Source organism: Cherax quadricarinatus, chromosome 1 (genome assembly GCF_038502225.1).
Source record: "Cherax quadricarinatus isolate ZL_2023a chromosome 1, ASM3850222v1, whole genome shotgun sequence".
Classification (NCBI taxonomy): Eukaryota; Metazoa; Arthropoda; class Malacostraca; order Decapoda; family Parastacidae; genus Cherax; species Cherax quadricarinatus.
In genome coordinates this window covers 22,185,326-22,200,305 of record NC_091292.1, presented here as the reverse complement: position 1 = coordinate 22,200,305, position 14,980 = coordinate 22,185,326, and the positions used below count along the sequence as shown (strand labels likewise).

The window sequence follows — 14,980 nt, the reverse complement described above, 5'->3', positions numbered from 1 at the left end:
ACTCTGAAAGAATAGAGAAATTCCATGCGCTTTCGTGACTACTCACATTGTGAATAGTCACGAAAGCGCTTGGAATTTCTCTATTCTTTCAGAGTGGTTGTTTTGCATATATATATATATATATATATATATATATATATATATATATATATATATATATATATATATATATATATATATATATATATATATATTTAAGCAGAAAGGATAATGTATTAGAGTGGAGTTATGCTGACACTTGTATGCATGTTGCAGCGAGTTGAATTCTTATATTTACATAAACCGCAACATCTTTGTGGGCAATCAGCGTAAAGGCTGGTGGAAGCTCGGTCCTCCACCTGTAGTTCGCTAAACAGGAACGCATTTCTCGACCTCGAGGCATTTTTTTCTTTACCGCACTGCGAGTAGAAGATAGAGAAGGCGAGTATGTAATGTCTGAGGTGTGTGGTGTGAAGAGGAGAATGTGAGAGACGAATAGATATAACAGAGACGTCGGTGGAGAATGAAGAGTAGGGGGAGGAGAAGAATGAGAGCGAATTGAAAATTATGAAGTGAATAAGGACAGCGTGAAACAAGCTTTTATGCCACAAGACGGGCAGAAAGCAGCAACTTCACTCTGGCTCTACCCTTCTCCAGAACATCACTCCATCTGAGATCATACATACCCAGGATGACTAGAGTATGGAACACATTCGTACAGCATAATGATGTCAACGAGATAAAGTCAGTTGATCAAATGAAAATGCTGGCCCACAGATGGCTCCAACTTCATCCTGTTTCCTACTAGTATGTCTCATAACAATAAAAATGCTTTCAAATGAGCTGATGTAGGTAACAGCTCTTAGCTTGCCAATAAAGTTAGGAATCCTTAACCTGTAAATAGCTGTCAATAAAGCTAGGGATCCTTAACCTTGTCAAACCCTGTGTAAAAAAAAAAAAAAAAAAAAGAATAAAGAAATTAAAAACTAAATGTATACAAAGTGTTGTTCAAACATTGAACTTTGGAACAGTTGAATGAAACACCATATTGTTCACATGTATGAAGACACAGACACAAGCGGGCGACCAAGCTTTTATTGAGACAATGTTGTCCCAATAAGATCTGCATTTTGTGTCTTATTTCAGGAGGTATTTAGAGTGAACTGGTTAAATCGTTAGGGAGAAGCAACTTAGGAGGAAGGAATGTCTGAAGACTGTATTAAGAGGTAGTGACTTGAGTATCCATTAGTCATAATCGAGTGTGTTAGATCGTAGTGAGTAAGGCGACTGTTTTTAGAGTGAATTTAATATGCTGGTGAAGGGGTAGCCAGTAAATATCTATGAATGAATTTAAAGAAAGCAATTTTATCTCTCACTATAGTAGTTTTGCAAATGCTGGTAATAACATGAAAGAGAATTCCTGAAAACAGACTTAAGAAAATGGGTAGCCTTCTTCTTAAGGCTGTCAGCCACAAGCGGGTGTATACCAGGCAAGACAAGATGATCATATCTTGCACCAGCCTCTTCCTTTCCTTGGCAGCTGCACTATTTTCAAAAGCTCCTTTGATGTCGGAGTCTTCTTAAACGCTAAAATTGGATATGTGCTTTTTGAAATTGTTCTTTTTTTTCCACAATAATTATTTAAAATGCTTTTCACACATGAACTTTTCTTATATATTTATTTACTGTTATTGAACATTTTAATAGTGTATAAATGCAGCTTCAGAGTTTTATTAAAAATCTTCAACGAAGTGTTCCTGACCAGCCGGGCTGTGGCTCGTACGTTGGTTTGCGTGCAGCCAGCAGCAACAGCCTGGTTGATCAGGCTCTGATACACCAGGAGGCCTGGTCACAGACCGGGCCGCGGGGGCGTTGACCCCTGGAACTCTCTCCAGGTAAACTCCAGGTAAGTGGCCTAATGTAGATGGTCTGCATGGCCTCGTGTGTGTGCTGTGGCCTCTTCTAGGTGGTGTGACCTCGTTTAGGTGTGTATTTAGACTCGTGTAGGTGTGTATGTGGCCTAGTGTAGGTGTGTATGTGGCCTTGTGTAGGTGTGTATGTGGCCTTGAGTAGGTATGTATGTGGCCTCGTATAGGTGTGGCTAAGGAAGTGGATTGAAGTTAAGGAGCGGTGTTCCCACAGCCAAGCTTCTGTTAACAGCAGTAATGGGTGGCTTGCCCGATTTACATCACCAATGAAAGTCGTCTTGGGTTGATCTCTTGATCAAAACACCTAATGCTAAGCAGTGAGGACTTAGGCTAATGCTTCCTCCAAGATCTCACGAGAAATGAAGGAAATTACGTACCGTCGCCTTAAGGCAAGTTGGTAGTTGCTAATATGAATTAGGCCATAAAATGTCTCCTCTCTATATCGCACTATCGTTTTTAAGCCAAAGAATTCGTCCGTAATACGAATTAACTGAGAATATCTTTTGCGTATTTCATACTGTCGTCTTAAAGGCTGCAATTACTGAAACGTATTAACAAATAACATTTAAAGGATTTCGTATATTTGTTCAGCCAATACAAAATAATACTCAAAATCGGCCTCAGTGTGAGCAGTTCGTTGATTTAACTTTAAACTTTTCCTCAGCCTCCGGATAACTATCATCAGCTTTCCGGAAAACTCTCTTCACCTTCCGGATAACTATCCTCAGCTTCCGGATAACTATCCTCAGCTTCCAGGTAACTATCCTGAGCCTCCGGATAACTATCCTCAGCCTCCAAGAATCTATTCAAGGAACATTTTTGTAGCTCCAAGTTGATTTCCTCAACCCCAGTTGATTTTCTGGGCTCAATTGTCGTTTTGTTTCAGCCTCCAAGTAGCATTTTTATCCTTCCAGCTACATTTTTCATCCTCTAAGTACCTTTCCCCAGATTTCATGTACCTTACCACAGTCTCCATGCATATATCCACAGCTTCTAATATATCTCCAGCTCCATGCACGCTTTGTTTCATGCATACTTCCTCATTCCCAGATAGCTTTTTTCATTTACCCAAGTACCCCTTTTCTTCAGCTTCTCGTTATCTTTCTTCAGCCTCCAAGAAACTTTTCTTAGCCTCTAAGCGCATTTCCAAACACATTTTCTCAGTCCCTACGTAACATTCTAATATACAACAAGGTCACGTACACTACAACACTATTTCAAAACAATTATGCCTGAAAGATTGTATAGAAAATATCTCTATTATTCTTTTGTCGCTCCAAATCCAGAAACTGGCTTTTCCTAGACAAAATATTTTTTGGGGAGTGTGAGGATTCCCATATGTACTAATGTTATAAATTGTCACCTAAAACAAAGAAAAAGGTCTTGCCCATGTAATGTCAAAAAGGTTTCAAACATGTTTAAAAAAAGGCATTTTGAAGTGGGCTTGCGTTAGACTGAGCTCTCCCTCTTTGAGGTAACGGAGGATAAACTGGCACTTCGGTTCCTCGAGTTGTCTCTTATTCTGAGCACATCTTGTCCCTGTGGCTTGACTCCCCGCTTGAGTGAGCCGGTGTTGAGTGCTCTCTCACTCCCTACCATCGCCGCAGTGCCACACTTCTGCGCGTAAGTCGGACTCGACGCGAACAGCGACAGAGGATTGTAAACCGTCGACATTTTAGAGTCTTCGATTCTGTTCTCTGGATTCGCATCTTTATTTGTCGGCAAAGTGGCGAATGACGATGAGGCAGTGATTTTGCTGTGAGGCAGAGTAGCGTAGGGCGATGAAGTGGATACCTTCGTAGATGCGCCTACTTGGTCTTTGCTTGGAAAGTGATAATCTGGGGGAATGGCCACCGAGGATATGTACTGCAGGCTTGGGTGGCCACCCTTGATAGCCACTGAAGGATACCCAGGTGTGGGGAGGTGGCCTCCAGGGAGAACTGGCTGATAATCGTGGAAAACTTTTGGATAGTTTTGTTTTAGTCGCTGGGGTCCGTGCTCTTGTAGTTGATACCGCTGATCCAGAGGCTGACATCCCGGGTAAGAGGACTGGTAGCCCTGGTCGTATGCTGCTGGGGGTGGAAGAGTAATTTCCATCAATTCGTTGTCGCCTTCGAATTTCTCCTCAAGAGTGCTAAAGGGAGTCCGTCGCAGTGGAGCTGTGGTGGCAGTCAGCACCTGCGGACCCACTACCTCCTGGGCTCGGTCTGGGCTATAGATGCGACTGCCCGGGTATAGCAAGCTGGAAGTGTCTGTGGCTGCCACCTGAAATATAATAAACACAAGATTAAAATCTGTATAATAAATAATTAATGGAACAAATGAACCCACATGGAGTCAAAACAACAACGTACCAAGGCGCTGTTTAGTTGACAGTTTACTGAAGAGGGCCTCAGTGACAAATGGAAATATACGCGAGTTATCTTTATTTTTTCCTCCATGTGATCTCGCTTGTGCAGTTTATGAATATTATGAAATACATATAATAACGTAAACGACTAACTTAATTCTCAAGCACAGATTGTTACTAAATTTTCTATCGCTTAAGAGCAAGGACTATAAATTATACCTTACTTTTGTAGCTTATGTACTGGTAAATAAATAATATTTCAAAAATATTTCAAACTCTACTGTCGCTCTATAAGTAGTCGTATAAATTTAAATTCAACATTACCGTGAAAATATAATCGACTGTTAACAAGGGTGTTCGGATATAATGGAACATGTTACTGAACTATTCCCACTGAGTAAACCATGAGAATATGTACCACTTCGAGCCAGACTCAACCGGTGGTTTTAGCTGAAAATCCGTTTTCAATACTTAAATCTGTTGTAGCACAACTGGTAGCGTGAGGGACTCGTGTTTGAGAGCCGTGTCCGCTGCTGGCAGTACTCGTGGATTTTCAGAATGTGATTTTTTTTGCAAACACGCTCGGAAACAAGAGATATCAGATAATGTATTTTACTCTTTATACTAAATATGCTTGAAGCACCGCGAAAGGAAAGTACTTAAACACATTTCTTTGATTCTTCAGGAAAACAAGAATGATTCTACTGTATAATCACAGTCCAAGAACTTACTATACAAGGACACTTATGAATTAATAATGAAGATGTCTTGGAAATGATAACTAATTTACTTTATACCTAGCGCTCTCCCTCACAATAATAATAATAATAATAATAATAATAATAATAATAATAATAATAATAATAATAATAATAATAATTATAATAATAATAATAACAATAATAATAATAATAATAATAATAATAATAATAATAATAATAATAATAATAATAATAATAATAATAATAATAATAATAACAATAATAATAATAATAAACCCGTACTCACCATCTCACGTTTCATCGCCAGGTGAAATTTTTGATACGCTAGTTTGTGCCAAAACATTTTCCTAGTTTCTACCCAAAAAATAATGTCATCAGTATATACACAAAATTTTCTAACTTTCACACTCACAAATGCATCGTATTAATCAAAACAACAAAGTAATATCAAAATGGTATACAATACTGACAGGTTGGTAGGTAAGACACATAGGCAACAGTTAGGCAACTTTATTCCGAAACGTTTCGCCTACACAGTAGGCTTCTTCAGTCGAATACAGAAAGTAGGCAGGAACAGAAGAGATGTGATGACGATGTAATCAGTCCATCACCCTTGAAGTCGTAGATCTGAGGTTGTCAGTCCCTCAGCCTGGAGAAGTTCAGTTCCATAGTCTATCTGAGATAGTTCCTGACTATGGAACTGAACTTCTCCAGACTGAGGGACTGACAACCTCAAATCTACGACTTCAAGGGTGATGGGCTGATTACATCGTCTTCACATCCCTTCTGTTCCTGCCTACTTTCTGTACTCGACTGAAGAAGCCTACTGTGTAGGCGAAACGTTTCTGAATAAAGTTGCCTAACTGTTGCCTATATGTCTTACCTACCATCAAAGTAATAATCATGTAGATAAACATCGGCGGTGCTGCGCCTACATGTCATTATTTCTGTATTATTATGTTAACATATGATGTAAAATACTTAACTCTCTCAAGCACCACTATACATGACAATCCCCCCGAAATTCCATGTTTACACACACCCAAGTGTACAAGGATTATTATGGTATAAACCTTGGTAATAAATACCGACAAGTTGGTTTAGAAAGACACGTAAGCAAACACTATAACATATTTATTGGAAAACGTTTCGGTCCTGGGACCTTGATCACTTCTAACATACAGAAGTAGAAAGACATCTCACTCTCCGCCTATATATATAATGTCTTTCTACCTCTGTATGTTAGAAGTGATCAAGGTCCCAGGACCGAAACGTTTTCTAATAAATATGTTATAGTGTTTGCTTACGTGTCTTTCTAAACCAAGGATTATTATGTATGTACAAAAGCCAACTGACTTAAGATATATGATGTAAGTCAGGTAAATGCAGAAATGATAAGTGGAGGAATAGTCTCGGGTGCAGGAAGAAAATCAGGAGCATGAAGAAGGAACTTTAGAGCAAAGTTGGATATAGTAAGAAGGCTTCCGTTGGCCTTGTGAGATACTGAATTTAGGTTGTGAAGCAGTCTTTGTGTACTCAAGGCTTTTGCGCTTATAGTGACAGCAACTACTCAATGAACATTGTACTAATGGCTCTTGACATGCTAAAATGTTCCTTAAGTATCTTTTGCATAATTAATAGAGGTTTTATATTAAGTTCCTCCTGCCATTATATACCTACCTATATTTTTCAGTATATATAGAGTTGCGGTGTTGCATGGGCTTTCATTTACTCGCGTACAACAAGAGGGATGTGCTTTGAGGCAGATGAAAACCCAATTTCCTATTTGTTCTAGAAATGAGTTGCGTTTATATTGTGGGAATTCGGTATATTAATGTCGTATAAATATCCGTTGTGCAATCGCGAAAAAAAAAAAAAAAAAAAAAAAAAAAAAAAAAAAAAAAAAGCAATTGCAACTTGTATAACTACTACCAATTCAGAGTCATGTAGTTATATACCTATTATATCTATGTGACTCTGATGGGTTAGTATTATACCTCTTAAAGAATATCTTATCAATTCACATACACTTTTTAAATTGCACCAAAGTGGTTGGGCCACTTACCTTTTATATCCTACCTCTCCCCCCCCCACCCTTTTCCAATATTTCCATCCTTACCCATCCTTCTTCCTTACCCATCTTACCAAAGCTCTGGTCATCAGAAGAAGAAGGTATATTAATGCTCTTGCATAGGTTATTGTATTAGAGAATTTACAATATATTATCAGATTCCTTATGGTGCGATTATTTTTTTTTAATTTTGTCTCTATAGTAACAAGTGCTTGCAACTGTTTGACCTTTTTGGATAAGAATTTCTAGATTTTAAGTCTTTTGATTATTAATTATTGCCACAGGTTTTTTTTCTAGACGCTGGACTGAAAAATTAAGGAAAATCCGTTATGAGGAAATAATAAAAGTGATAGAAAATGTTTTCGTTAGAAAGTAAAAGGAGACCATTTTTTTGTATATATATATTTATAAAGTGATATGAAAAAATATACAAAAAGAGTTTCTTGGTACAAGAAGTACGTTAAACAGGAGACCAAAAGTTTTTAAAAAGAAATTTAAAATGCGTGTTGAAAAATATTTCAGCGCAAAGAGAGCGGCAAAGAGGAGGTAAAATCAGAGAAGAAACATTACTTGGGAACATTTTTGAGAATTTAACACGCACACACACACACACACACACACACACACACACACACACACACACACACACACACACACACACACACACACACATACACACACAACCCCTGCAAGCACAAACAGGTGAGTGCGCACACACACACACACACACACACACACACACACACACACACACATAGTGCCGAGAGGCAGAGGAGAAATTCATATCCAGATGCAGAAGCAACAGCAAGAACACGGCGAGCCTATGGTTCTCCCAGAGATACAGAGAGATAAAAGCTAAAAGTGCAGGAGCGTTGAAAAATATCGAAAGCCAAGAACGGCAGAAAACAGGGAAGCGAGCAGAAGAACGAGATACGAATATGCATGGGTAAAAAGGGAGGTTGAACTGCCATTTTATAATGACTTTGCAATGAAACACAAATCTGAAGAAAACCTCCTGTACAATCACATGAGAAGGAAGACGAAAGTAAAGAACCAGTTAATAAGACTGAATGCAGAATAGGGTCTGCTTAAGAAAGAAATGACCAGAAAGTCTGCGAGTACCTAAACAAAAGTTTTACGGATGCATTCTCGGAAGAAGTAGTGACATTACCAGAAAGAGTGCACCAACGAGTTCTAGACTCAATACTAAGGGAATAGGTGAAGATACTGCCGAGTAAGATAGATAACTCGAAGACAAAGTGACTAAATATTATCCCCCATGGGTCTTGAAAAAGGAAGAAAGTTCACTGTGTGTTCTGCTGTTGAAAATCTTCAACAAGTCAATAGTGTGGAAGACAGCCCAAATATTTAAGAAAAAGGACAGGGAGGCAGAATTGAACCACAAACCAAGTGTCATTGACAGGTATAGCAAGATTGTACGAACTCTGGTTCATCTGTAGCATGCCTGCACAACCAGGTGGTACTAAATCTAATTCCAGTAATAGTTGAAGTAAATGAGGAAATGAAACAGATACTGTAGGAACTTGTGATTTAATTGCATTCCTTTACCAAATAAAACGTTCATATACTAAGCACAATATTTGAAACACCAGCCAGTTCCTATGTGAACAGAAAGTAAAGTAAAATATAAAGTATTCTCTATTTGCAATAGTGAATATACACTCATGAATAGCGAAGACAGGCAGCAAGTATGATGTGAACCAGTTGTCGGTTCGAGTGGGTCTTGATGAATAGGATATGCCACAAGTGACGTAACTGAACCACCCAATCAGTCTTTCGCTGAGAGTCAGACAGTTACAGAATATAATGGTCACCAAACCAGCTCGGGTCACATACTGTCACTAGATAACTCTGGCTACCATGCTTACAACCGATCGAGATGACTTGCAGGAGCGCAGTTTTGTATTTCATGCTCCGAATACAAAGGAAATGCCAAGGTGCAAATAGCTTAATAACCAACTGCAGTGTTATACACACACATGATATATAAGGTACATGGAATATAACGTTATGAAGAGCTTAGAAAAGTGGTGGAGCACCTGGAAAGAAGCAGATTCATAAAAAGACAACTAACTCGATTTTCGAGATATGGTAAGTCCTGTCTCATAAACCTTAATGTTCTGTGACAAGAACACAGGAGAGAGATGGATACACTGTATATTCCTGGACTGTAAGAAGGCTTTCTTGACACAAAGGAGAATGGGACAAATCTAGAGGAAAATACCGGAATAACAGGGAAAGCACTGCATTTGGATAAAGGAATTAAGCAACGAGTCATTGTACAGGAAGAGATATTATAATGGGAAAGTGAGAAAAGTGAGGTTCCTTAATGCTCAGTACTAGGACCTGTACTTTTTCTGTTGTAAGTAAACGACATGACAGAGAACACATAGTCTAATAATGTGAAAATGACAATGATAGACTGGACAGGACATTTAAAGGCTAAAGATGACCTGGACAAACAGTAAGTGATCATTGGAATTCAGATCCAGCCTATACAATCTTAAGGAAATTGGGAAAGACCAAATAATACCAGAAACGGAATATAGGCTCAGAAGACAAACGCTAGAAACCTCACAGGAGAAGTGACCTCGGGGTGAGCATGAAACCGAGATTATCACTTGAGCACGCATGAACCGATTATCCTCACGGGTAAATGCGGGCATGGCTAATCTACGATTAAATTTCATGAATCTCAGCAAAGACTCCCTTACGTCATTATATTGCAGGCCCTTCTTGGAGAATACAACATCAGTAAAGAACCCACACCATGTAAAGAAAATGGAAAAAAAAAATACATTCTCCCACGAGACTAATCTCAGGCCTGAGTGAGCCATAGACAGGAGGAGCAAAATCTTTTAACAACCAGTCCCAGAGCTGAGTCATAGACTAAAGGATCAAAACCCTTTAACAACCAGTTCCAGAGCAGAGTGGGCTACGGAAAGGGACTAAAGAAAGGAAGAATTATCTGAGGAAGACTTGATAATAATGTACTAAGTACTGAGAGGAACTGATAGGGCGGACAAGGACATGCTGTCGCAAATCAAGGACACAATGTCAGAGAAATTGGGAAGTACAAACAAGAAGGCAAAGCTGGAAGGTGAAAATTCAGATTAGCCATAGAGATCTTAGAAAGTATTTATTCAGCCTTGAAGTTGTCAGGAAGTGGGGCAATCTGGAGAAGTGCGATGGATACATAGATTTAAGAAGAGGTACGAAGGGGCTCTTGAAGCCGGGAGAAAGTGTCGACCAAGTAACAACCAGCAAACAAGCGGGGCCAGGAGCTGTGACTCAAATCCTGCAACTACATGTAGGTGAGTACATATAGGTGAGTATACACGTAAACACACACACGTACGCACACACCTACACACAAATATACATGCACACAACCCCATAAACACGCAAACACACACAGAAGAATACCTGACAGGGAGACAAGAGCTAGTCATGGTACGTGATAAGGTATTACAGTGGGCGCCTGTGACGACCGGGGTCCTAGGACCAGTGCTATTATTGGTATATGTGTGAAGGACATGATGGAAGGGATAGACTCAGAAGTGTCCCCGTTGACAGATGATGTGAAGTTTATGAGGAGAAGTAAATCAGATGAGGATCAGGCAGGACTACAAAGAGACCTAGACAGGCTGGATGCTTGGTCCAGCAACTGGCTCCTAGAATTTAACCCCGCCAAATGCAAAGTCATGAAGATCGGGGAAGGGAAAAGAAGACCTCAGACAAAGTATAGGTTAGGTGGCCAAAGACCGCAAACCTTACTCAAGGAGAAAGATTTTGGAGTGAGTATAATACTGAGCACGTCTCCGGAAGCACACGTTAACCAGATAACTGTTGCAGCATATGGGCGCCTGGCAAACCTGAGAAAAGTGTTCCGATACCTCAGTAAGGAATTATTCAGGACTCTGTACACCGTGCACGTCAGGCCCATACTGGAGTATGCAGCACCAGTTTGGAACCTACACCTGGTCAAGCACGTCAAGAAATTAGAGAAAGTGCAAAGGTTTGCAACAAGGCTAGTTCCAGAGCAATGGGAAATGTCCTACGAAGAAAGGTTAAGGGAAATCGGCCTCACGACACTGGAGGACAGGAGGGTTAGGGGAAACATGATAACGACATACAAAATACCGCGAGGAATAGATAAGGTGAACAGAGACAGGATGTTCCAGAGATGTTAGGAAGTATTTCTTCAGCCAAAGAGTTGTCAGGAAATGGAATAGTCTGGCAAGTGACGTGGTGGAGGCAGGAATCATACATAGTTTTAAGACGAGGTATGATAAAGCTCATGGAGCAGGGGGAGAGAGGACCTAGTAGCGATCGGTGAAGAGGCGGGGCCAGGAGCTATCAATCAACCCCTGCAACCACAAATAGGTTAGTACACACACACACACACACACTCGCACACACACACACACACACACACACACACACACACACACACACCACAAACGAATATGCACAGATAAGAAGGGAGGCCCAAAGACAATATGAAAATGACATAGCAGCGAAAGCCAAATCTGACCCAAAACTGTTGTACAGCCACATCAGGAGGAAAACAACAGTCAAGGACCAGGTAATCAGGCTAAGGAAGGAAGGAGGAGAGACAACAAGAAATGACCGTGAAGTATGTGAAGAACTCAACAAGAGATTCAAAGAAGTGTTCACAAAGGAGACAGAAGGGACTCCAGAAAGACGGAGAGGTGGGGCACACCACCAAGTGCTGGACACAGTGCACACAACCGAGGAAGAAGTGAAGAGGCTTCTGAGTGAGCTAGATACCTCAAAGGCAATGGGGCCAGATAACATCTCCCCATGGGTATTGAGAGAGGGAGCAGAGGCGCTATGTGTACCCCTAACAACAATATTCAATACATCTATCGAAACAGGGAGATTGCCTGAGGCATGGAAGACAGCAAATGTAGTCCCAATCTTCAAAAAAGGAGACAGACATGAAGCATTAAACTACAGACCAGTGTCACTGACATGTATAGTATGCAAAATCATTCAGAAGATTATCAGGAGAAGAGTGGTGGAACACCTAGAAAGGAACGATCTCATCAACAGCAGCCAACATGGTTTCAGGGACGGGAAATCCTGTGTCACAAACCTACTGGAGTTCTATGACATGGTGACAGCAGTAAGACAAGAGAGAGAGGGGTGGGTGGATTGCATTTTCTTGGACTGCAAGAAGGCGTTTGACACAGTTCCACACAAGAGATTGGTGCAAAAACTGGAGGACCAAGCAGGGATAACAGGGAAGACACTACAATGGATCAGGGAATACTTGTCAGGAAGACAGCAGCGAGTCATGGTACGTGGCGAGGTGTCAGAGTGGGCACCTGTGACCAGCGGGGTCCCGCAGGGGTCAGTCCTAGGACCAGTGCTGTTTCTGGTATTTGTGAACGACATGACGGAAGGAATAGACTCTGAGGTGTCCCTGTTTGCAGATGACGTGAAGTTGATGAGAAGAATTCACTCGATCGAAGACCAGGCAGAACTACAAAGGGATCTGGACAGGCTGCAGACCTGGTCCAGCAATTGGCTCCTGGAGTTCAATCCCACCAAGTGCAAAGTCATGAAGATTGGGGAAGGGCAAAGAAGGCCGCAGACGGAGTACAGTCTAGGGGGTCAGAGACTACAAACCTCACTCAAGGAAAAAGATCTTGGGGTGAGTATAACACCAGGCACATCTCCTGAAGCGCACATCAACCAAATAACTGCTGCAGCATATGGGCGCCTAGCAAACCTCAGAACAGCATTCCGACATCTTAATAAGGAATCATTCAGGACCATGTACACCGTGTACGTTAGGCCCATATTGGAGTATGCGGCACCAGTTTGGAACCCACACCTAGCCAAGCACGTGAAGAAACTAGAGAAAGTGCAAAGGTTTGCAACAAGACTAGTCCCAGAGCTAAGAGGTATGTCCTATGAGGAGAGGTTAAGGGAAATCAACCTGACGACACTGGAGGACAGGAGAGATAGGGGGGACATGATAACGACATACAAAATACTGAGAGGAATTGACAAGGTGGACAAAGACAGGATGTTCCAGAGATTGGACACAGTAACAAGGGGACACAGTTGGAAGCTGAAGACACAGATGAATCACAGGGATGTTAGGAAGTATTTCTTCAGCCACAGAGTAGTCAGTAAGTGCAATAGTTTGGGAAGCGATGTAGTGGAGGCAGGATCCATACATAGCTTTAAGCAGAGGTATGATAAAGCTCACGGCTCAGGGAGAGTGACCTAGTAGCGATCAGTGAAGAGGCGGGGCCAGGAGCTCGGACTCGACACACACACACACACACACACACACACACACACACACACACACACACACACACACACACACACACACACACACACACACACACACACACACACAACTTAAATTACGTCATAATGCTCATGAAAGACGTTTAAATTGCCTTATGATAGAGGTTAAGGAGCCTCCGACCCTTACTCCATATTGTACAAATCCTCTTGCAAAAATTCCAGGGAGATCACAGTAGGAACTATTAAGATTTTTCGTCCCCTCCGGGGTGAGGATATTTTGAAAACAAAGCTTCAGTTTTACAAATATTATTGTGCTCGTGCGCTATTCCCGTAGTGTTTAGATTGTATAAGAAAGTGGTTGAGACTTCACCACATTCCCTTCTCTTGTGGCTGCGAAAGAAGAAAAGCCCGGTAGAAGTACTTCTTTCTCTCCTTTTGCCCTTCTGCCCCTCCGCTCTCTCTCTCTCTCTCTCTCAATGACCACTAACACATTTCTTAACAATTCATAGCGTCAAAATATTCATGGAAATTGCTAGACTAATAAAATTCAAACAATGCAAGTTCATAATTAATAATTTGAAAATAAATAAGTCAAAAAGATTTCAATATGAAGGTCAGGTGTTCTGTTGTGATGTGTTAGGTGTTCTGTTGTGATGTGTTAGGTGTTCTATTGTGAGGTGTTAGGTGTTCTATTGTGAGGTGTTAGGTGTTCTATTGTGAGGTGTTAGGTGTTCTATTGTGAGGTGTTAGGTGTTCTATTGTGAGGTGTTAGGTGTTCTATTGTGATGCGTTAGGTGTTCTATTGTGAGGTGTTAGGTGTTCTATTGTGAGGTGTTAGGTGTTCTATTGTGAGGTGTTAGGTGTTCTATTGCGAGGTGTTAGGTGTTACATTGTGATGTGTTAGGTGCTATATTGTAGTATGTTGGGTGTTATATTGTGATGTGCTAAGTGTTATATTGTGGCGTGTTATTTATTACATTGTGACAGTTAGGTGTTATCTTGAGACGTATTAGGTGTTATAATCCGGTCTATTACGTGTTATATTGTTATATTAGGTACGTGTTATTTAAGATGAGTAACGTGCTGTATTGTAACGTGTTAGTAATATACTGTGATATGTAACGTGTTATACGTGTTATAATTTAATGTTAGGTGTTATATTGTGCTGTTATAGGAGTTATTTTGTGATGAGTTAAATGTTATATTGTCAAAAGTTATGCTCTATATAGCGATGTCTAGTTATATGTGTTATTCTGTGATATGTCATGTGTTATATTATGGTAAGATAAACACAGAAGCAGTATAATGTGATCCTTTATTGACAACGTTTCGCCCACACAGTGGACTTTATCAAGTCACAAACAGATCTACCTGGGTGAAAGGTACGTGAGTAATTATAGGATGGAGTCACGTGGAGAATGCTCGGTAGGTTGGATCTGAACCTGCATGAGACAAACTTCCGAGTAAGGTGATAGAGACTAGGACTTTGGGTAGCTTTAAAAAGAGATCGGACAAGTATATGAGTAGATCTTCTGTAGTGTTCCTCCATTCTTATGTTCTTATGTGGGATAACGATGAAGAAGTTTCTTAGCGAGGGGTTCAGCTATGATAAAGA

At 40.6% G+C, this 14,980-nt stretch overlaps 1 protein-coding gene across 1 annotated transcript in view; it reads right to left on the bottom strand.

Moving 5' to 3' along the window:
* Nucleotides 1–206: 206 nt before the first annotated feature.
* LOC128687573 (uncharacterized) overlaps nt 207–14,980 on the bottom strand; it is a 321,474-nt gene continuing 306,700 nt past the window's right edge. Inside the window, exon 17 of the mRNA XM_070085682.1 lies at nt 207–4,172. Within this exon, the coding sequence (XP_069941783.1) occupies nt 3,357–4,172 (816 nt within the window). The 3' untranslated portion in view covers nt 207–3,356. The remainder of the gene's footprint in view (nt 4,173–14,980) is intronic.